Genomic DNA, 24,061 nt, shown 5'->3' with positions numbered 1-24,061 from the left:
CAAAATGGTCATTTTCTAAGATTGAACCTGGCAGAAAGTCCAAAATTTCATTCTTGAGCCTCAAAATTTCTATATTTAGGTTCAGAGACATCTTCAAACTGCAAATTTTCAAAATCCTATTCCTGACAAGAAGTTAGAATTTCCAATTCTAGATTCAGAATGACATTTCATAGAACATGTCTTTGCATAGCATTGCATGAACACTTTGCATCATTTCACTGCACAGCATGTCAGTTTGAGATCCAGAACTCCTGATTTTCAAAATTGTCAATCCAGATTTGATTTTTAAACTTTTCAAAACCCTGGGTATTCAAAATTACCAATTTTTCCCATTTTACCCCCAGGACTTTGAATTACAAAAGTCTTTCTCAAGGAAAATAATCTGGATATTTGGATATTGATTTTATCTCAAAACTTTTTACAAAAAGATTTTAAATCTCTTTACAAAATTTCTGTATTTTCTTTATCCATATTTTTTTTTGCCCTGAAAAACCAATTTTTTCCAAATTCTTGAAAACAAACAAAGTTTTATCTCGTATTACAAAAATTCCAAAAAAAAGAAGCTATTTCTTCTGTTTTTATTTTCAAATAAATGGAGCGGGAGCCGCCTTTGAACTAGCATCATACTCAGATTCCCAGGTAAGTTTTTTATTTTCAAGCGGGACCCACCCGGAGATCGCACCAATTTGCAAATTCTTCTTTTTTGTTATTTTTTTTTTTTAGTTAGTGGGCCCACACACATGTGGCACCCCAATTGAAAATAAAAGATTTGCCAAAACAAAATAAAACTTTATTTTCCAAAAGGATTTTAAAAGTAGGTTGAGGTGGCATTTCCATAAAAGCCTCTCATTTATTTCAATATTCATTTTTTCTATTCCTTTTTATTGATTTGTTTACATAAAATTTTTTTTTAAAAAGGAAGCAGCCTTAAATGGCATAGCCGAACTTCCCAAAAAAAAATCATTTTACCTAAAACTTAGGTAAATGAAATGAAATTTTTTTGAAAAATACAAAGAGGCGCCCCTCTTGAAAACGACTACATTGAATATTTCAATTTCAAAAATCTACAAAGAGATGCAACGGAAGCTTTAAAAGGATTGCGATTTTTTTTTAAAGGAAGCTGAAAATCTCTTTAAAAGAGGGAAAGCCTGGCCGATTGAGGGAAGGGAAGGATTTGATTTCTCGTCTTTTTGGTTTTTCGCAGGAACCTTCATCCCATCTCGTGAAGCAGCTCTTTCTCATCCGTCTTCAGCCCAGCCACAGGAGCTTCTTCTCAGCCAACTGCTGCCCACCTTTCCTTCAACCCAGCCAGCGTCTCCCTCTTTCCTTCAGCCTCAGCAGGGAATCGATCCCTGCTTGTTGGATGCAAAGGGCATCTGACGCATAGATCCAGCATCGCCCCTTTCCTTCAGTCCAACCATCAGCTCCTTCATGTTGCCTTCAGACAGCAGTAAGCCCCACGGTTGCTGCCTCTTCTTCAGCCTATCAGCAGGAGATACCACAGCAAGCCACACGGTTGCTGCCTCTTCTTCATTTCCCTCCTGCAGAGCTCCAGCCACAGTAAGATTCCTCACCTTCTCTATTTAAATTATATTTCCTTGATATATACCTCATTGACGCCCCTGTTGCAATATCGATTTGCCAATGGCAATCTCGATTTGCATATAGGCTACATCAACAGGATATAAGTCTACCTATATTCCAATAATTTGTTGTGTGTTACTATGATTCATATATGAATCATCAAAACAAGCATCTGCTGTTGATGGGGAACAAGTCGTTACCCTCTTTGCAGGGAATCTCTTCCAGATTCACCATTAACGGCTCTCCCAAACCATTTGTGAATGCTGCATTTTAGAATAGTCTGGTATAACTTCCAGATAATCAAATATGGTAGGAGTTATCGTGAAATACCAGGCATTTATGCTTGGTTCATGGGCAACACGCACAATATGAATCCTATGGCTTGGGAGGAGCTGGACCCAAGCAGAATTTTTTTCCTTTTTTTTCTCCATCATGTCTTAGTTGTTGACAGATTTCCACATTTTTTTTATGATTGAAGGCTCTGTAGCATATGTATACATCATGTGCGCATTCTGCAATGTTCCACCTATATATCAGCATCTTAGTGTCTTGCATATATTCTTCATATACTCTGCATATATTCTGCATATATTCATATATTCTGCATACATCCTGAAAATTAATATTTGATGTACCATCTCTTGCTTTCATTTAGCATAATTTTGTGCAAAGAAATTAATTTTCTGTAGTAGCAACCATTTTGCAGGAAATGAAGGAAGAGTGATCAACTTGCAGGTAGTAGCAATTTCTTTGGGCTATACCCATTGGCTACCTGAGCACTCATTACATTACTATATACCAGTATATTTTGTGAATTAGTCTAAAACCCCTGCATTATAGAAATAGGCTCTTTCCCATCATTGAACATTCATTGTATTTCATATCCAACAACCTTGGCATCATCCATTCTAAAATATATTCTGCCTTTGTTTAATATTGGCAAATCTTTGCATGTCATTTACTTATGTCATTTGTACATCAAATATTATCAACTCATATACATCTTCATCTCCTGTTGCGTCTTCACATCCACCAGCCGCACCTATACACGTTAACATAACAGATTTCTGTATGCATTCACCCTCACCATTTACTTTTGCACAGCAGCTACTGCGTTTTTCGTTGTTGCATTTGCACAGCAGCACCTGTTGTGTCAATATCATTTTTTCACTTATCTTACGGTGTACCTGTAAAACCCGCAATAAAAAAATTTATTGTTTTGGACCCGGGTCGGGCCGGGTCCGGACCCGACCCGGGCCCCTTTTCATTAGGGTTTTAAGTAACCCGACTCCCGAGCACTCCCGAGCGCCGCACACGCACCCCTGCGATATCAGGCGAATTAGGGAAACCCATCGAGGGTTTCCCCATTCATCGCCCCCTGGGCCCTTTAAAGAACCGTGTAGGAGGGCGAGGGGAGGCACGCCTCCCTCTCGCAGTCCTTTGCCTCCAACGCGCCGCCCTCATTCTCCTCGCGACGACCCCCCTCCTTCCCTGTTGCGCACGCTGCCTACGCCGGCCACCGCCTCCCAGGTTAGTACCTTCCCTCTTCTCCTCCCTCTTCTCTTCCTCACCCCCCTCTCTGTCACCTCGCCGGGAGGCCGACAGGCGGCGCACGGCCCCTGCCGCGCCGTCCCGCCTCTCATGTACTCATCGGAGGGCCGACAGGTGGCCTGCGAGGCCTCTGTCGTCCCCTCTTCCCTCTGGGGGTGCGCCGGAGTGCCGGCAGGGGACCAATGGTCCCTGTGACACTCCCTCACCTCTGTGGGTGATAGGGAATCCGACGGGAGGTCGGTTGCCCCCTGTCACCCCCGTCCCGAGCTCTCTCTCTCGCTGGCAGGGGTTAGCCCCCCCCCCCCTGCCGCCTCTCGATCTCCGGTAGGCAGGGGCAATGCCCCTGCCGCTTCCTATTTCCCGGCAGGCAGGGGCTCGCTCCCTGCCGCCTCTTGGCTTCTGGGAGGGCATGGAATATCCCCCTGTTGCCCTTGATTCTCGGCACGCAGGGGGCCAGACACCCCCTGCGGCTCCGTGAATTTGCCAGGCAGGGGTCGAGGCCCCTACCATTTGTTGGTTCTTCAGGCAGGGGCCGAGGCCCCTGCCGTCCCTTGATTCGTCAGGCAGGGGCTGGGGCCCCTGCCATTCCCCATTTTCGTCAGGCAAGGGCCAAGGCCCTTGCCATTTATTTTTTGTGCCAGGCAGGGGCCGAGGCCCCTGCCATTCCTTGTTCTTCAGGTAGGGGCCGAGGCCCCTGCCATGCGTGACCTTGTTTGGCAGGGGCAGAGGCCCCTGCCCTTCGCTTCTTGTCAGGCAGGGGCCGAGGCCCCTGCCATTAGCTATTTTGTCAGGCAGGGGCCGAGGCCCCTGCCATTCGCTATTTTTGTCTGGCAGGGACCGAGGCCCCTGCCATTCACTATTTCGTCAGGCAGGGGCCGAGGGCCCTGCCTTTTGTTGTTCAGTCTGGAAGGGGCCGAAATCCCCGGTCACCTAATCCTACCTTTGCTCCCGTCGCACCATTAAATTAAATTATCATAATTGAATACTCACACTTTTGCAGACTTCGCATCGAACCCCGCTCTGGCTCCGCGGCCTGAGCCTCGTATCATCTACACTCGTAGACGCACGCAGCTACACGACATCCTGAAGTAGGGGAAAGTCGCACGAAGAGTTTGTATGAACAAAATAAAATAAGACTTCTGAGATAGAATAGTTATTTTGCATACCTGCTTATCTGAAGAAGTATTGGCTGGTCAGAGTTTTACTCTTTTTGATTCTTTTAAAATTGCATGCTTAATGTAAATTCTTTGGGTAGACTCATTCTAGAGAGAATCAAGTAGTTTAATTGGCATACCTGTTTACCTGTAGGATTACTTAACTCGTGATTGTCTGTTCTGCATGCTTATTCTTTTGGAACTGCATACTTAAGGTAGACTTTGTGAATAGACTCATTTATGGAGAGAATACCACTGAAATTGCTATTGTAACCGAACCTTAAGGCATGTACGGTATGAATTTTATGTGAGGTCATGGAGTATCTTGAAGTGGGAATCAACTCTTTATTGTTTTTGATGCGATATTATCGGCCTCCACAGGCCAATTGCTCAAAAGAGCAATACATGTCATATATGAACCAAAAGAATCATAAAACATTATATGTTGCCCTCTCATCGTAGTCGTACCTCTAGGGAGGTACAACCGTACTTTTTGGACAAGTACGTTCCATGTGGGTTACGATGGTTGGAGGATGAGGTTGTAGCAACCTCGATGCGTGCAATTAGCACAATGCTGAGATCACATAAATGGTAACCATTCGCCTTCACAGGCAAGATGCTCGAGTGGGTCTAATAAACCAGAGCATGTAGGATGGGGCGGCGGTTAAGAAACCCCCGTCGTACCCATTCGACCTTCACGGTTCATCAAGGGAGAGGATGGATGGTACAAAAACTCCGATGGAAAGGTTGTTAACAACCACCCCACGGGCAAAAGACTCGGCTTCCCCAGTCATCGGAGTTAGGGGAATTGGGATTACCATAAATTATCCTAGGTGGTAACTCCCAGGTACTTCTGCATAAGTTGGATGCATCCATGGGCCACGAATGCCTTTGGGGATTTACTCTCTTGGTCACTGACCGTCCCCTTAGGAGCGGACTCAGTCAGCCATCCGGGTTAATGAAAACACCTGATATAATAAACCCTCGGACCGGTCTCGGTTGTTTCTACGTTTCGCGTCTGTGCGTACCCACAAGTCAGTTAATATCAGAACTTAAAGAATATCTTCTTGAATAGTTGTAGATGTTTGAGACTTACACTGCTTGAAATGTTTCAACTAACAGCTCTTTGCACATATTACACTTGTTAGAATAAATTACAATTGTATTGATTGTTTAAATATCATAACTGCTTATCTCATAAATGTCCTGCTTTATTTTCATTCTACTTATATGTTCGTGCACCTACTGGTTTGTTATGAAACTGACCCATTTTATGGGCAGGTGAGGAGTAGGACTTCACACGCGGCCGATGGCGTGATGCAATATCGATCAAGATTTATCTTCTTTCTGCTGGCGGCTTGGCTTTGAGTCTTTTTGAGTTTTCTTTAGATTATTGAACTTTGGAACAAAATGCTTTATTTGTAATAAACTGCAGTTTTTTAATCTATTGCCTTATTTCTTAAATTCCTTTAAGTTGTTGTTCATGTGAATGATGGTTTTTCAGCTAACGTACCCAGGATTGTTGACTTGTGCTCCTTTCTAAATATCTCCCGCTGTCGTTTTTAAAAGTTAAAACTTTAAATCTTTGAAAGGTTTTTCGATAAGGTTTTCGAAATCACAAGTCAAAATTTTGGGGCGTTACAGTACCATCATCGTGAGTTTCTCTTCACACCATCAGTTGTTTTCTCATGAACATCAAGTGTTGCTGCCAAATTTATAAGTGTAAGAGGATAGGCTTTTTATTTATGTGGTGACCCTCTTGATAAAACCATAGGATGTATTTAGCCATTCTCTTTTCTGCAGGTACCCAGTCTTGATAATTAGCCATATTCATGAACGGATATATCTATATCCATTCATGATCTCTATACCATCTTTTGCATGCTTTGTTATTGATATATAGGGAAGCTCCATACCCAATTTTACTGAGAAGTATGTTATAATTTGAGAATTACAGCTTTGTGAAATCACCTACAGAAACTGTATATACCATGTATTTTCTGTTTTTACCCATTATATATGAAATTCTAATTACTATATATATTTTCTCATTATACGTATATATATCTATATATATATATATATATATCTACGTATATCTATATGTATATATATATATGTATATACATATATATATATATGTATATATATATGTATGTATATCTTCATGTGCACAAGTTCAAAGTTTGTACTTTAAACTGTGAAATGCTTGAAATTAAATTATGTTCTTTAATACTTAAATGCATTTTGTGCATTTAAAAATTTAACTATATCTCCATGTAATCTTTTAGTTTATTGATTTTTCTCTTGCAGAGATCAAAACCTCAAATAACAAGTCACTTGATTCATTTCTTGAAAAAGGTACATTTCTTAATCAAATTTATAAGATTTTTTGATGTATTATTTGTTAAATGCTTGCATTTGGATGCATTTGTTAAATGGTTCCAATAGAAATATGAATTATACATTTTTCTTAATGTATTATTTACTAATTGCTTGCAACAAGATGCATTTGTTAAATAGTTGCAACATGCAACTGGAATATGAATTATGATTATTTATTAAATGCTTGTAACAGGATGTATTTTTTGAATGGTTGCAACTTGCAACATGAATATGAATTATATATATATTTTGATGTATTATTTATTAAATGATTGCAACGTGATGCATTTGTTAGATGGTTTCCTTGCGTACATGATTCAGTTTTGAGGTTAATAGATCAACTTTAATGTTATCTAGTCATGTTTTATTTTGTCAATGATATTACAAATCTTATATTTAGATAAATTAGAAAAATATACATTTTCACTTCCCTTTCGATTCCTACTTGCTTCCCTTTCGATTTCTAATTGCTTCCCTCTTTGTTTCCTCATCGAATCCTTGTTCGCTTCCAGTATGCTTCCTAGGTCGCTTTCGGCACTTTCTAAGTCGCTTCTGAGACGATTCCTAGTTCGCTTTTAAGTCGCTTCTCGCTCCCTAAAATTTTAAAGTGCCGCACTTTACGCTCCCGCTTCCCTGACTGGCAACTCCGATTTTGGATAATATAAAGTTGTGGCATGATAGGTTAGAACACATACCCATGTCCAGATTAAAGAATGTTATCCCAAAAGTTACTAGAGTAGAAAAGAAGTTTGTTTCAAAGTGTAATGCATGTCAGAGAGCTAAATATCTTAGGGTTTCCTTCCCATAAAGTGAATCTAGGAGTAGTAAACCTTTTGAGATACTTCATTCTGATGCATGGGGAACATCCCCAGTTTTGTCTATAGAGAGTCGTCATTATTTTGTTTCCTTTGTGGATGATTGTACTAGAATGACCATTATATACTTAATGAAATCTAAAGATGAAGTGTTCTCTATCATTCTCATTGTTCATAAGTGAGAATCAATATCATACTTTTGTTAAGATATTACGCTCAGACAATGGTGGGGAATTCACCTCCCATCGACTGAGGGGATATCTTGGAAGGTATGGTATCGAACCTCAAACATCCTATCCAAATACACCTAGGGGTGGCAATCGGGTCGGGTTGGTGGGTCGTGTCGGCGGGTTGGCGGGTCAGCATACCTCAACACGAACTCGACCCGTTTATTAAACGGGTCGGCTGTGGCAAACACGAACCCGACCCATTTATTAAACGGGTAACCCGACACGACCCGGTTAACCCGTTTAATAAACGGGTTGGGTCAGGTAAACGGGTTGGCGGGTTAGCGGGCGTGTTGGCGGGTCGGGTTCGGGTAAACAGGTTGACCTGCCCGCCTAACCCGTTTATTAAACGGGTCAGCCAGGTTGGCGGGTTGGCATACCCCTAACACGAACCCGACCCGTTTAATAAACGGGTTAAGCGGGTCAAGTCGTTTATGACACGAACCCGTTTAAGCCAAACCCAAACCCGCCTAAGTAGCGGGTTGGCGGGTCGTGTCAGGTTTTGCCACCCCTAAATACACCTCAACAGAATGAAGCGGTAGAAAGGAAAAATAGGCACCTATTAGAAGTTGCACGCACTTTACTATTAGGAAGAAATGTGTCTAAAAGCTATTGGGGAGACTCTATGTGTAAAACCCGCATTTCAAAAAAATAAAATTTATCGGACTCGGGCCGGGTCAGGTCCGGACCCGACCCGGGCCCATCGTCGTTAGGGTTTTTAAAAAACCCGACACAAGGGAAAGGGTTTTGAGAAAACCCTTTCTCCTGCGTCACACCCCCCCCTCACCGCGCCTTCGACCCGATAAGGGAAAGTCATCGGGGTTTCCCCTTTTGTCGCCCCTCCCCGAGCTCTTTAAGAGCGTTGCGGGAGGGGAGGATCGATGCCCCGCCCCCCTTCTCGTTCCCTGTATGCGACAACCTCGCCGACAAACCTACCGACGCCTCCTCCTGCTGGTCCGATAGCCACCGCCGCTGCGACCACCGCCGGCGATCCGACCCTTCCAGGTACGTCGTCTCCACCATCTTCACCTCCCTCTTTTTCCCCCTTCTTTGGGATTCACAGGTGGGCCGGCAGGTGGCACACGGCCCTTGTCGCGCCCTGCGTAGCCATCAGAGGCCGATAGGGGGCCTACGGGACCCCTGTCTCCGGGGGTACGCCGGAGTGACGGTAGGGGCCAATGGCCCCTGCGGACCCCCTTCTCTTCCCCGTGGGAGATCAGGCGACCGACAGGAGGTCGGTCGTCCCCCTGTCACCCTCCCCTCTTCCTTGACTTGCGTAGGGGGTCGGCAAGAGGCTGGTGGCTCCTGCCGCCCCGATCTCTCTCTCTCTCTCTCTCTCTCTCTCTCTCTCTCTCTCTCTCTCTCTCTCTTCGGCAGGGATTTGTCCACCTGCCATCGTCCTTTCGTCGGACGGCAGGGGCTCGACCCCTGCCGATTCGCTGTCGTCGGCAGGGGTGCGACCCCTGCCGTTTCAGTGTTGTCGGCAGGGGCGCGACCCCTGCCGCTTTAGTGTTGTCGGTAGGGGCTAGCCCCCTGTCGATTCATTGTTGTCAGCAGAGGCTAGCCCCCTGGCGCTTCGCTATCGTCGGCAGGGGTGCGACCCCTGCCGCTTTAGTGCTGTCGGCAGAGGCGTGACCCCTGCCGCTTCAGGGCTGTCGGCAGGGGCCAGCCCCCTACCGCTTCAGTGTTGTCGGCAGGGGCTAGCCCCCTGCCGCTTCGCTGCCGTCGGCAGGGGTGCGACCCCTGCCGCTTCAGTGTTGTCTGCAGAAGGCTCGCCCCCTGCCGCCTCGCAGTTTTTGACAGTGGCTCATTCCCTGTCGCCCCGTTGTCGTCGGCAGTCGGGGGATCACTCTCTGTCGCCTAATTCTACCCTTGCCCCCGTCGCACCATTAATTATATTAGCATAATTGAATATTTCACACTCTTGCAGATTTACGCAACGGGTCCAGTTCGCGCTCCATGGCCCGACCCTCGTATCATCTACACCCGTAGACGCACGCAGCTGCACGACATTCCGAGGTAGGGTAAAGTCGCACAAAAGGCAATTGATGAACGTATTTAAGTTGAAATGATTAAGATGCCATGCTAGATATGCTTAGAGTTATATTGCTTCTGCATTGCGTATTATCATGTTTGTATGCTCATGGGTCGAGGTACAATTTCATTTTTCGATCATTATTTTGCATAGTTGATTATGAGTTTGAGGTGTGGTTTCCTACTTCGTGCAATACCTATGCTCTCGTTTGCTTGCATATATTTTTGCCTGCACGTTTCCTTTGAGTGAGGTACAACTTCGTGTCTCATGTATTACTTATGACCTTATGTGTTTGCCTATCTAAGTGGTCAATGTATGGTTTTGGTACCTCGTGTATTACTTATGTGCTTTTCCCTCGATGTGCGGCATCGCAGGTCGAGAGTTGTTTGTTGACATGTTATAACCTGCATATGCTCACACTCATGGTAAATATGTACTTACATAAATGTAGTCTTGTGCCTATCCTGTTATCACTTGTTTTCAAAACACTAGAAGTTGCACTTGTGCGCTATAGTTCTTTTAAAGAGGATTTCCTTCTGCAAACCCAGGGCTCTTCAAAATACACAGCTTTTGCAAAGTTAAGTTTTAAGTCCTGTCGGATTTCGAAGTCACATATAAGCCCTCCCAGGTCCACACACTTGGGAGAAATATTTTATAACCCCGATTCGAGTTGCGACCCAATTCGAATAACTCCGATCAGGGGTATGAGCATATGAATGAGTGGGGTTCTGTTGAAGGACCCATTCTTTATTTATCAATCTAGTGTCACATGTCGATACTAAGATAAATTTTGGATGCAAGATTGATAGTGATGTGCCTTGTGTGAATGACTTAATGTGGCATTATGGCTTTTAAGGATGAATCGTGCCAAATGAGCACTCCTATATTCTTTGGATTGTTATGAAGTTGTGTGTTGGGTATTCCTTTTAAGAAGCCCACACACCTCCCTGGTTCAGTATAGCGTACTTTTAGACATGCACAACATGTTAAGTACTTTGTTGATCGGACGAGAGATCCGAGATGACCTTGCATCATGAAATATGAAAAATGTTGTTGAAGTGAATTCAAGACTTATCTTGCCAGGCTGTGTTGTATTAATTCTTTTGCAGATAATATCTGTTGGGGTTTCTTTTGTGGAACCATTTTCCTTTCATCGTAGTCGTACTTTTGACAAGTAGGACCGTACTTTTTGACAAGTACGTCTTCTTACGTTGCGATGATTGGATGAGTAGGTTGTGGCAACCTCGATGAGTGCAAATAACAAAATGTTGTGATCACCTAAATAAGTGATGTTTTCGCCTTCACCGGCAAGATACTCGAGTTGGTCGAAAGACCAGAGTATGTATAATGGGTCTTCAGTTAACTACCCCTGATATACTCATTCGAATCGCTGACTCCTGTCATGAGAGAGGACAGGAAGGTACAAAACTTCGATGGACAGACCATTAATGGCAGTTACGAGCAAAAGACTCGGCTTCCCCAGTCATCGGAGTTAGGGAAATGGGACTACCATAATTATCCTAGGTGGTAGCTCTCCATGTTTGGGATGCATCCATTGTTTATGCTGCTTTGGGGATTTCTCTCTTGGTCACCGACCGTCTCCTTAGGTGCGGACTCAGTTAGCTATTCGGGTTATCATAAAATACATAGCATAATAAACCCCTGGATCAGTCTAGGTTGTTTCTAGAGTTGTGCCTTGTGCGTACCCACTTGGTCAGTTAATATCGAAACATAATTTAAATCCGATTACACAATTTGTTGAGTTATGCACGTATGAAAGCTATAGCATGCAACGGGTTTCAATACTTATGGAATTGTGTGTGTGGTTGATGTAGCATCGTATTTTGCTTGCTTATGCAGTGCTTTGCTTATAATATTTAACCTACTTGTGCCAGTAAAATGCTTTAATAGTTTTAGCATTTTGCTCATGATAGTTGCTTCATGAATCTGTTGAAATTAAATTGCTATATAATTGTTTGTCTACTTGACATATTAAATTATTTTGCTTAACTATGTTCTATATTGTCATGTTTGTGCACCTACCAGTTTTTAGTGAAACTGGCCCATTTTATGGGCAGGTTTTGGATAGGTAATACAGTCTGCGATGGCACGATGGCGTGATGAGATCAAGATAGAGCTCTTTCCCTGACGTTTCGCTCCTGAGGACATGTTGGTAAATTTGGTATAAAGTGTATTACAAAATTTCTTTTTTTATTAAACCTTGAGTTACTAAAGCTGTTTTAGTAAACTTCTTCTCGGTTTCAACAAACAAATTCTAAATCATTGAAATTGCATTTCAAAACCATTTGATTTCAATAGTTGTGCGAAATTCGGCAAAGGAAAGTTTACGCTGTAATGCGCTCAAGGTCCATTGACTTGTGGTTTTAAAAATATCATTTTCCGCTGAAGTACTATTTAAACTCTGATTATTGTATGATTCAAAGCTTTCTAAACTATTCTAAAAGTTACAAGTCCTTGATTTTTGGGGCGTTACACTATGAGCAAAAGCTCCTGTCATGATGAACCCTGCGATGTCATGGTGATGAGCACTTCTAATTGCAGCTTATTTGATTAATAGAATGCCTAGTGATGTGCTAGAAGGAAAATCACCTCTTGAGATGTTAGATCCTACATCCAAAAAGTTTCATGTCAAGGTATTTTGGATATATATGTTGTGTTCATGTTCTCAATATTAGAGATAAGTTAGAATCCAATGCCGTTAGGTGTATATTTCTTGGATATTCTCCAACTCAAAAAGGTTACAAATGTTATGACCTTGTCAATAAGAAGAAATATGTATCAATGAATGTTACCTTTTTTGAAGACAAACCCTACTATCAAAGTGAGGGGGAGACTGAAGGAGTGGTAACAAAAATTGATACTTATCTTCCCTTGATTTCCTTAGTTAGAAATGAAAGTTCAAAAGGATTTATGGACAATAAGGAAGACCTAGAACTTAAAACCTATACAAGGGGAGAAAGAAATGTAATGATGTCTGATCCTCTTATTACCATGACTGATGAGCCTTTTCTTGAATCGGGTTCTGATTCTTCTGCTCAAGATGGTATTGTTGGAGATGCTTCTTCCAATCCTCTAGAACTTGATCTACCAACAGACCTCAAAAAAGGTAAACGATCTTGTACACTTCATCCCATCAGCAATTTTGTGACCTATATTTCCACCTCTAAAGCATTCCAAGTCTTTGTAGCTAATTCTGAGTCAAGTCCAATTCTTAAAAGTGTGGAGGAGGCTTTGACACATCCAAAGTGGAAAGAGGCTATGTTACAAGAGATGGATGCACTTGAAAAAAAACCAAACTTGGGAGATAACTCTACCAAATAGACAAAAGCTTGTGGGAAGAAAATGGGTCTACATTCTTAAGCTTAAAGCCGATGGAATAATTGAAAGGTACAAGGCTAGATTGGTTGCTAAGGGTCAGTCGTATGGAATTGATTACCAAGAAACTTTTGCTCCAGTTGCCAAGTTGACCTCAATAAGGGTCCTCATAAGTTTAGCTTCTCTTTAAGGGTTGGACCTTACACCAATTAGATGTGAAGAATGCAGTTTTACATGGAAGATTAAATGAGGATAACTATATCTCTTCCTCTCGGTTTTGGTTCAGTTGAAGACAACAAGGCTTGTAGATTAAAAAAGGTTATTTATGGAATAAAACAATCTCCAAGAGCATGGTTCGAAAGATTTAGTGAAGCCATCATTCACTTTGGGCATATGAGAAGCATAAGTTATCATACTCTTTGTGAAAGGTAATGGCAAAATTTCAATATTAATCGTGTATGTGGATGATAATGTGATTACAAGTGATGATGAAGAAGGGATAAGAAGTCTGAAAGGGTACTTGTAGAGAGTTCTTAACATCAAGGACTTTGGTTCCCTTCACTATTTTTTGGGCATTGAAGTGCTAAGATCAAACAAAGGCATCCTACTATCTCAAAGAAAATATGTACTTGATTTGTTGAAGGAAGTTGGAATGTTTGGATGCAAAGATGTAAATACCCCTATGGAGATGAATCATAAATTGGGACAAAGAAAAGAAAATGAGATAGAAGACATCCGGATGTATCAAAGATTAATGGGGAAACTCATATATCCTACCATCACAAGACCAAATGTAGCCTATGCAGTAAGTGTAGTTAGTAGATTTATGCATTCTCCCACTGCTAACTATATGATGGCGGTATATCAGATTTTGAGATATCTAGAGCCTAAGGAAAGGACTTTTATATGTTAATCATGGACATTTTGATGTCGAATTATATGTTGATGCAAATTGGGCAGGAGCATTGGAAGATAGAAGATCCACTTCAGGATATTGTGCACTAATTAATGGGAACCTAATGTCTTGGAAGAGTAAAAAACAAATAGTGGTGGCCACATCTAGTGTTGAGGCTGAATATAGAGCCTTGGCACATGAAAGGTGTGAAGGAATTTGGTTGAAATCCTTAGCAATTGAGTTGAAGCTAAGTTAAAACTCCTATTTGCTATATTTTGTGATAATAGAGATATCATACAAATTGCATATGATCCAATCCATCATGAAAGGACATAACATGTAGAGATGGATTGTCATTTCATTAGAGAAAAGATTGAAGTGAAAGTATTTTAAGTTCACTATGTGTGCTCACAAATTCAGCTAGCTGATATACTCACCAAGGCAGTAAATAAAGTGAAGCTTCAAGAACTTAGTGGCAAGTTGGGAATGCTGGATATTTTCTCCACATAAAGGGATTTGTGTATTTTCTCTTGTAAAGGTTATAAACAGACTTTATAATTAAGTCTAAGGGCATTTTTGTCTCGGCCCTCTTTTTGTAAAGATGTAAATACCTACAGAAAATGAATAGTGGATATTGTGCCATATCCTTCCTTATGCTTTTTTTTTTCCTGATAGGCAAGCTGGGGTTAGGCAGACCCCTACCAATTATACAACGATACCATTGGGATTCGAACTTGCAACGTCCCAACACAAGGTGACGTGCACTAGCTGCTCCTACCAGACAAGCGGAGCCCCATGTTGGTAGGCACGACTTCCTCTACCATCTTCTCTTCATTTTTATCTTGGATTTCCTCTTCCTTTCATTTTTCTACAGGTACCAACAACTATGGTGACGTGACAAAAACACACGTAACCAAAATGTTGAGAGCAATGCTAGCATGCATGAAGACACATGCTAGAAATGTTGAAAACCCAATGATACATGTTACAAATGTTGATATCCTTTCCTTCTATTTGTTGTAGTAGAAGGAATAGAGAGAGAGGCAATGGAGAAGAACAAAACACAATAGGGTTTCTAAATTCAAAAGAATGAGGGATTACAACATGAAGGGGTTAACCTCCTTTGCTACACAAGATGACAAAAATAGAAGACTAAGGTTACAAATACATGCCCCTAAAAATAAACTTATATACACAACGACGGGGGTAGCACAAATACATGTAATATGACATCCTTTCACACCTTCTAAGATAAGTAACTTAGAAACGTTGAAAACCACATAAAAAACAATGAATACCAAGCGTAAACATTGAAATCCATATGAAGATGTTGAAAACAAAGTGTAAATATCGAAAACCATAGACCTAAAACTTTGAAAACCAAAGAGCCGAAACATTGACAATCAATACCTTGTAGTATTTTGACCATAACTTCTGATCTCAAAGTCCAAATTCAGATTCGTAAAATGTGTTGGACTTCTGAATTTTAAGCTTTTTAATGATATCTTGTTTGAAACATTTTGACTTCAAAATTCAGAAATATCTTCAATCAAAGTCAAATTTAGACAAAATTTCAGTATGTTCGGTAATCACTTAGATTGTGCCCTATGTCATTCATTGTTTGAGAGGCTTGGGAAAATGAAGCCTAGGTTTGGAGCTTCATAAGGCTTCTTTGCATATCTAAAATGGGGGGTGATATCAAGGATCTATGTAAGTTATGGGTATAAAGTGAGTTCTTAGAAATCCAACAAAACAATGTAAGTTCTTTTAAGCTTGCTTCAATTGTTAGAAACATTGACCAAGATTATGATGACTATAGTAACACAATTTACCAATTTTATAATGCTTCAATGTGATAATCATGATGAGAAAAATAGACTATAAAAAGATACATGATAATAATGAAAATAATATAAACCTTACTAGAGGATAGTCCAAAATCAATGGCAACATCAACTACATTATTCTCTACAGGTAGATGCACATTTATTTTCATCCAAAATATTTATACAAAACAAAATTCTCTAAGGCACATGGCTATATTTTTTTTTCTTATGCAACATTACAACTTTATATCATTGTTATAAGAAGTTTCTACCTATTATGAGAAGCCTGTTTCGTACTTTCCAAATTCAATTACTTTATCATATAAAGCGCACTTCCACAAACATAAAAAATTCAACATAAGACTTATACTTTCACTAAAAAACAACATAATTACATAATCAATGAGTTCTAATTTCTACAATATCATACCGCACTTGGATCTTTTTTAGTTAGTTTGAAGAATAAATCTTATATGGCAATACTTTTTCTATATTTCTTAAAATGTAAATGCTTCCATCTCATTAAACTTAAAAGATTTTGGGCTATTTATTTGAAAAACTAGTCAAAGCACAAACGTTCAAAAGTTTGTTCAAATTATAAAAGCATGTATGCTTATGTACTCTTTTTTATATAATGCATAAGTGTGTTATGTTGATCTTAATTGATCGGTTTCTACTTATTAGTTATTAAAATATTAATAAATAATTGTTTTTGCTTGGATATGTTCTAACCAAACATGTATAATAAACTAATTCTAAATCATGTAGCAAATAAGGAATTTATTTCAACTCCAACATGCATTATATTAGTTAATAATTTATGTTATTGAAAATTAAAAAATAGAGTTAACAAACATTAGATTAATTAAAAGTAATACAATATATCACCTTTGGCCTTTTGTTCATGCATCATGTAAATCTTTTTAATTCACCTTCTAATTTTTTCTTAATCACTTCTTGCTTCCGACTCATATGTACTTATGAACCCCTTGTCTCTCACTTCAGATTCTCGCATCATTTCACGATTCTGCCTCCCTCTTTGGCAATCTTGCTGTCTTCTACACAAGATTCTCATCCATCACCTTCGAATAGAAGATGCAGTTTTAACAATACAAAAAGCTCCCCCCAGGCAACAAAATTCAAAACCAAGGAAATCTATCCCACATGGATTTATATTACATGAGTTCCCCAACACAGCATTTCCTTGTCAGCAAACAACATGATATTATTGACATCATACCTCTACTTACTGTGCTATCATCTTCTATCAAAAACCACTAATGAGTTACCAGTGTCTCCTAAATTCAATTTTTTAAAAGGAATTTTAAAAAATATATTTTTCCAGGGATTACCGGTGTGTTCTAAATACCACAGGACAGATCGACAAATCACCAGATGAGAATCACGGTTGCTTCTGATCTTCATCGTCACCACCATGCCAGCAACGGCGGAAACAATAATACTCCACAAATTACACATAAGGAAAACCGTACCGTCTGATTACCAACTTTCAATCGAAACAAAGAAAGAAAAAGAGGACTCCATGACCAAGCCCGATCATTGGTAAAACATGTACACAAAAACCTTAGATGAAGCACCAGAACCATAATACCACGAAACTTAGCGATTTGACCACCGTCCTAACAATAAAACCCGTCCAAATCATCAAACAAAATGCGCAAGCAAAAGGGATTTCTGGAAGTCTTTCGTGATCACTCTCTACAAAAGAACTCAACGAGAAATACAATTTAATTGTATTAGGAAATATTTTTTCAGAGACGCGAATTGCATACGAAGAAATTATATGAGAAACGCGAAATAACGAGGATGGCAACTGAAAAGAAAGGGAAGGAAAAGAAAGTGGGGATGAAGATTCCTGAAGAGAAGAGAAGGGGTAGAGGAATACCAAGTTGGAAGAGACGCTTCGCCATTCTTGTCGTGGGAAGAACTCGTTTGAGAGAAAGAGAGAGACAGAGAGAGAGAGACGCCCGAGTCTTTGGCTTCAGGTGCTCTTTTCTGAAATTTATAGCAGGAGGACCCTCTCTCTCTCTCGTCCCTGGGGTGGTCAGTGGTCAGGGAGTATGGAAACGGGTCGGGTCATGCCTGACCCAACACTCTGAATTGGAATTCTCCAAAGTTGTCCGGTTCTATAGGCAGACCCGACCCGGATTTAACCTTGTGGTGTAAAATGCGATCACGATTACTTCTAGGGCTATCAACGGCTTGGGTATCTAATCCATCTGAGTGTACCCTAACCCATCCAAATAACTAATTGTTGGACTCGTGTTCAGGTTTGGGTTTGGTTGGTTCAAGAGAATGAAATCCTAAACCTGAATCCATATATTTTAAGGCACGTGTTCACTAAAAATACATATAAAATACAAAAAAATGGCCGTACTCTATGGCTAAGTTAACCCGATTCCTTAAAAACCTTATAATTTCTTATATGTATCTCGATGTCAAAAATCGTAAACATTTGACATCGTTAGGACCTTTTTACCTTTTGCAACTGCGAATTGAGACCTTATTACGATAAAATTGTATTGCTCACCGATTAGTTCCAACTCTCACTTGAATCCAAAATCACACATTTTTGTATGCCGACCTTACGAACTCATATAAATTTATTTGTGATTTTTTTATGAAACTAAAACCACCAAAATCGCAAATATCTTACTCTTTCACATATACGTCAATATTTCACATAAATGTATTTATGAAACTCCAATTGCAAACATGCTACCTTTTCGCATATACTTTACAAATTTGCGTAAATTTATGTGTGAAACTTCACTTAAAGGGAAGTAACAAAATTGCAAATGTTCTTAAATATTTGTGAATTTATTATTATATGTGATTTTTCTTAATATTTTTGGATTTATCGTTTCATATATATATATATGCATTTTTTATTCAAGGTTTTTTTTTCGTTTGTGTCCACAAAGAGCTTCCATATAGAACCCTTGCAGCAATTCCTGTATAATTTGGTGATGCATTGCGAGGAGGTTGCGACATCATCCTTGTGATCGACTTTCCCATCTATAGGTTCAAAAGGTGAGTTTCATACAATATATATATATATGAGTATCTCCATGCATATTGTTTTTTAACATGACATCCTACAATAAGGGGTACAAACGGATCCAGCTCGTGATCATTTAATATCTCCATGTGCATTTTTTTTTTGTTGCTATGGATATTTTTTTTATGTTTTATTGTATTGTAATCGACTTCTCAGCCACCGGATTTACCTTTTAGGGTTTACTGTGTTTACGGTTTTTTCATATAAATATATATATTTGTTTTTTGTTGTAAATGATTTGTGATTGTTTGTTTGTCATTTAGTTAATATTTGTTGTTCTTGTGTTAGTGTAATGGGGTTAAGATTCACTCTACACAAGCATTGAAATGGTTAAAATACATTATCGTGGTTGATGTAGGCAGTCTATGATGGCGTTTGAAAGGGCTAAAGTATAATATTGCAGGTCTGATTACACTAATTGAAAATCTATAGTGATCTCTAAAAATAGTACCTTTAAGAAATTTATAGTTTTGATATCTAGTAAAATCGGTTATGCATCAGACTAAGTGAGCCTCCGATATAGTTATTCTCCAAACTTAAATAACCAAGAAATAGGTATAGATGTTTAAGACAATGATGATGTAGAATCGATGTCATTTAATAGTGATGTTTACTTAGATGTGTGCAAAATTAATCAATGAGTGGCTAAACAAGGAGTAGTTGGTGAATAGAATGATGTGAATCCTATAGACAATATTTATGTATCTCAGGCACCATCTATTGAGCTGAGTCCTTTATCGATTATCCAACTATCCCAAATAGTGAACGATGTTGATGTCATACATGATTAACAGATCACTGCAAAGGATGTGGAATCACGTGGGCAAACCAGTACCAATAATTTGAATGACATGCAGCCTTCTAAAGCATACGACAATGCTATGTACAAGTTGTAATGTTGATATAATTTATGGTTGAGATGTAGGTGTGTTGATGAATGTGATATTTTGATGGTTAATCTTGAATATTGAGAATGCAAGAATGATGCATGCATGAAAGCAAATGAAGTGATATATATATAATGAATTTTGATTAAGTTGATGCAATCGAATAATCAATTAGCAATAACAATAATCATGTTGACGATAAAGAATTAGATTATATCGATGATGATGAGTATACAATGTCGATAAAAGAGGATAAAGACAGTTATAACATGGGACAAATAAGAAAAGGTGAAAATGATGTACCAATGGCATTTGAGAATGTGAAGCCTTGATTCTTGTTTAATGGGTTATCATACAATTGAAAATTATTAAAAGAGAGACATCTAATTTGTATGAATGATTGCGTAATGAAAAACTTAATGTTTGTGAATAATCTTAGTTGCTAACAACAAACTCAATTGATTGAGAATTTGCTTTAGGCAAAAGGTTTAACGGTCTATAGCATTGATGTGAGTTTTTGAAAAATCATGTGATCATAAATAATTATAAAGAAAAATTCTTAAAGAGCTGCAATAATAGAGTCATTGTCATATACAGGAGGACAAATGTGCATATGACAGTTGATTTCCCTTAGAAGATCCATTGCACAAAGGTACACGGAGCAAGTTTCTTTCAAGTGAAGATGTTTGAAAGTGAGCATACATGTGGTGGATCACTGGGCAACCTTATAGTACAAAAAGTGCCTTCCAAGTGAATTTTAGGTGTTATTCACAAATGCATACACAATAACCTGAAGATAACTCTAAAAGAAATCATGAATGACATCAATCATGAGGAAGGTGTGGCGGTTACTTATAAACAAGCATGACGTGAACGGAAACACATTAATGTTGCATTACACAGTTCTTTCAAAGAGTCCTTTAAGATGTTTTCTGACTATTTTGATTATCTGACGAAGGCTAATCGATGATCGCTAGGATATATTTAGACTGATTGAAAAGATTGATTTCAGTATTTGTTATTATTTTTTCAACCAAGCATCAATAGATTTTTGAAAGGATGTCCTCATGTTCTTATGGTAGATGACATGTTCCTAAAAGAAATATATGCAGGTATATTGTTGTCGGCCTATACTATTGATCCTTGTGGCGAGATGTTTTAGGTAACATTTGCAGTTGTTGATGAGGAGTCCAATGATTTATGGACATAGTTTTTAGAGCGTCTAAAGTATGAATTCATACACTTCGACAGGTTTAAAAAAAGAAGAGTATTGACAATTATTCCCATATAGATATCTAGTTTTAAAGTATGTTGTCCCCCACAAATGGCCTACATGTCATGTTGGATTTTGCATGAAGCATTTAACAAAAAACTTTTTGAAGAAATTTGGTTCACCACTCAGTGCACTTTGGTGGAGTGCAACTCGAGTAGCTAGGAAAGAATAATGCAATTATTTTCTTGACAAAATTAAGGAACAAAGTTCAAACACATGCAACATTGGACTAAGTGAGACTTTTCTGCGAAAAGATATGGTTACTTAACATTTAATATAGCAGAGATTCAATTCGTGAATTCTCGATGATTCAACAGTGATGAAGTGTCTCCTATAAATAGTTGTCAAAAATAGTTGTCGGAAGGAAAGCATACTAGGGACTAATGCCTAGGGACAAAAAACAAAAAAAGGCCCTAGATTATGCAAAAACAAGAGGTTGGGGACAATAGCGTGTTTATATATGATTCAACAAAAAAAAAAATAAAAAATATCACATATTTGTCATAATTTTGCAAATATTTAAGAATAATACTTATGATATAAGGTGACAAATATGCAAATATTAAGAAAAATTGTATATAATAATAAATTCACAAATATTTAAGTAGGACATTTGCGATTTTGTTGTTTTTCTTTAAGTGGAGTTTTACACATAAATTTATGTGATTTCAGGAAGTATATGCGAAAAAGTAGGATAATTGTGAGATTGTTTCACAAATATATTTATGCAAAATATTGACATATATGTGAAAGAGTAGGATATTTGCGATTTTGGTGGTTTTAGTTTTACCAAAAAATTGTAAATAAATTCATACAAGTTCGTGAGGTCTGCATAAAAAATATGCGATTATGGATTTAAGTGGGAGTTAAGACTAGTCGACGAACGATATAATTTTATCGCAATAAGGCCTCAATTCGTAGTTGCGAAGGATAAAAGGGTCCAAACAATGTCGGATATTTGTGATTTTGGACATAAGAAGAATATAGAGAATTATTAAATTTTTAGAGAATCAGGTCAAATTAGCCATACAATACGATCATTTTCCATATAAAATACTTGAGTCAAGCTATGTGATATCATATATTTAAGAAAAACGATAACCCAAACCAACCCATATATCACTCGGGTCAGGTTGTAGTCGACCAACATAACATTTGGGTCGATATTTTTATGTTGATACTAGGATTTTGGTTTGGGTTAGGTCAAGTACCTGATGCAAACCCCTAATCCATTGACAACCCTAGGGAGTTGTTGGAGACCTTCACATATGATGCCTCTAGTTTAAATTAGCTTTAGAGGCTTACTAGACCTCCTTTTAGAGGGAAAGAGGCTTGAGCATTTTCCTCAAGGAGGTAAGCTTCTACATGAGGTTTAAGCTCCCATAAAAGATGTGGGCCTCTCAATTAAACCCTCACTAGTCATGCATGAAAATGGATCGGGTAATGCCTAACCCAACATGTTTGGGATTTGAATTTTTAAAAGTGGTCCAATTTTAGAGATAGATTCGACCTGAATTTTCAAACGTAGAGTATCAGATCCAATCATGGTTTCAAAAAGAGTTGTTGGAGGCCTTTAACTGTGGTGCCTCTAATTTAAGTCAGCTTGAGAGACCTAGACCTCTTTTGGGGGTAAAAAGGCTCAATCTTCTTCCTTAAAGAGGTTAGCTTTTATGTGAGGTTTAACTATTTAAGCCTTTATCAATAATGTAGGCCTTTTAATTAGTTTCATGTGTAGCATTATGGTCATGGTGTTTTATGCACCATAACTTGAGTATGGAAAATGATCATACTGTGTGTTAAAAATGATGTGTTTCTTTAAAAACTCCACAATTTGCTAAATTCGTTCGATGACCAAAATCACAACTAGTCAACTTTGTTAGGACATTTTTATCCTTTGTATATAAAAAACCCATGAAGTTTGCATGATATATCGCTCTGCTCATCGACTATCGTAAACTCCCACTTAAAAGGAGGTTCACACATTTTTTTCCAGACCTCATAAAGCATGCAAAAAATTAGGTTATTTATGTGGTCTTCTTTGTTAATCATAAAATCACAAATACCTTAGTAAAATCATATATTTTATACCAAAGTTGCGGAATACTGTGCAAACTTCATTTCTCCTTTCTTTAACCGCCACTTAAACATACGATCACATATATTTTTTTATGGTCTTCATGAAGTGCATAGAAATAAGTTTTGTGAGCCTCCTTATGATCGTAACTTTGCAAATATTTTAGCAAAATCACATATATCTGGTACTTATAAAATGCATTTTTCATTAAAAAAACACTTATTTTGTGTTGCAAACATAAATTATAGGATGCAACATATTTGCGTCTCTATGCATAATTAGATATGTGATCTTCTTATAAAATATGTATATTTTTGTACAAGCATAGTAAAAAAGCAAAGCTAGGGGTTTCACATAAACTAGGTTTTTGTGAACTCCAACCAGCGGTGAGAAGATCGACAACGCTTTATTGGTAGAAAATCATTGATAACGAGTTTTTAAGTAAGGGAATCTTATGGTATGTGTGGCATTGGAAATGAAATATGCAACTCATTCTCATTATAAAGAAAGTAAACGATGATGATGTAGAATCGATGGTATAAAGTATTGTCTTTCATCAACACAGAGTTGATGTATCTTTGAGTCAGTGTTCGCTAACATGGTATGGATGGGCTAAAAAGCAGTGATATGCAACATTCTTGAGGCCCAAGAGATGGAAATATCTTTACACATACTTTGTTTTCTCCTCGTCAAAGAGGCAGTGAAAAACAATATTCTTGTGAAATGGAATAAATGCAATGTATGAGCGCCTTTATTTTGTGAATGAATGGAGTGAATGCAATGTATTACTATTCATTCATTTTGTGAAATAATAACCAAAATGCAATGTATGGGCAACTTAATTTTATGAAAGAATAAAATGAATGCAATGTATGAGCAACTTCATTTTGTGAAAGAATAAAATGATTGCAATGTATGAGCAACTTTATTTTGTGAA

General features: G+C 38.6%; 1 protein-coding gene across 1 annotated transcript in view; it reads right to left on the bottom strand.

The window, feature by feature from the left end:
* LOC149844967 (alpha/beta-Hydrolases superfamily protein) overlaps window positions 1–17,787 on the bottom strand; it is a 57,695-nt gene extending 39,908 nt beyond the window's left edge. Inside the window, exon 1 of the mRNA XM_089995405.1 lies at window positions 17,715–17,787. Within this exon, the coding sequence (XP_089851531.1) occupies window positions 17,715–17,739 (25 nt within the window). The 5' untranslated portion in view covers window positions 17,740–17,787. The remainder of the gene's footprint in view (window positions 1–17,714) is intronic.
* Window positions 17,788–24,061: the final 6,274 nt, after the last annotated feature.

Source organism: Nuphar pumila, chromosome 2 (assembly GCF_984573655.1).
Source record: "Nuphar pumila chromosome 2, dmNupPumi1.hap1.1, whole genome shotgun sequence".
In the NCBI taxonomy this organism is placed as follows: domain Eukaryota; kingdom Viridiplantae; phylum Streptophyta; class Magnoliopsida; order Nymphaeales; family Nymphaeaceae; genus Nuphar; species Nuphar pumila.
The sequence above is the reverse complement of the archived record's forward strand: the minus strand, read 5'-3'. Positions and strand labels throughout refer to the sequence as shown.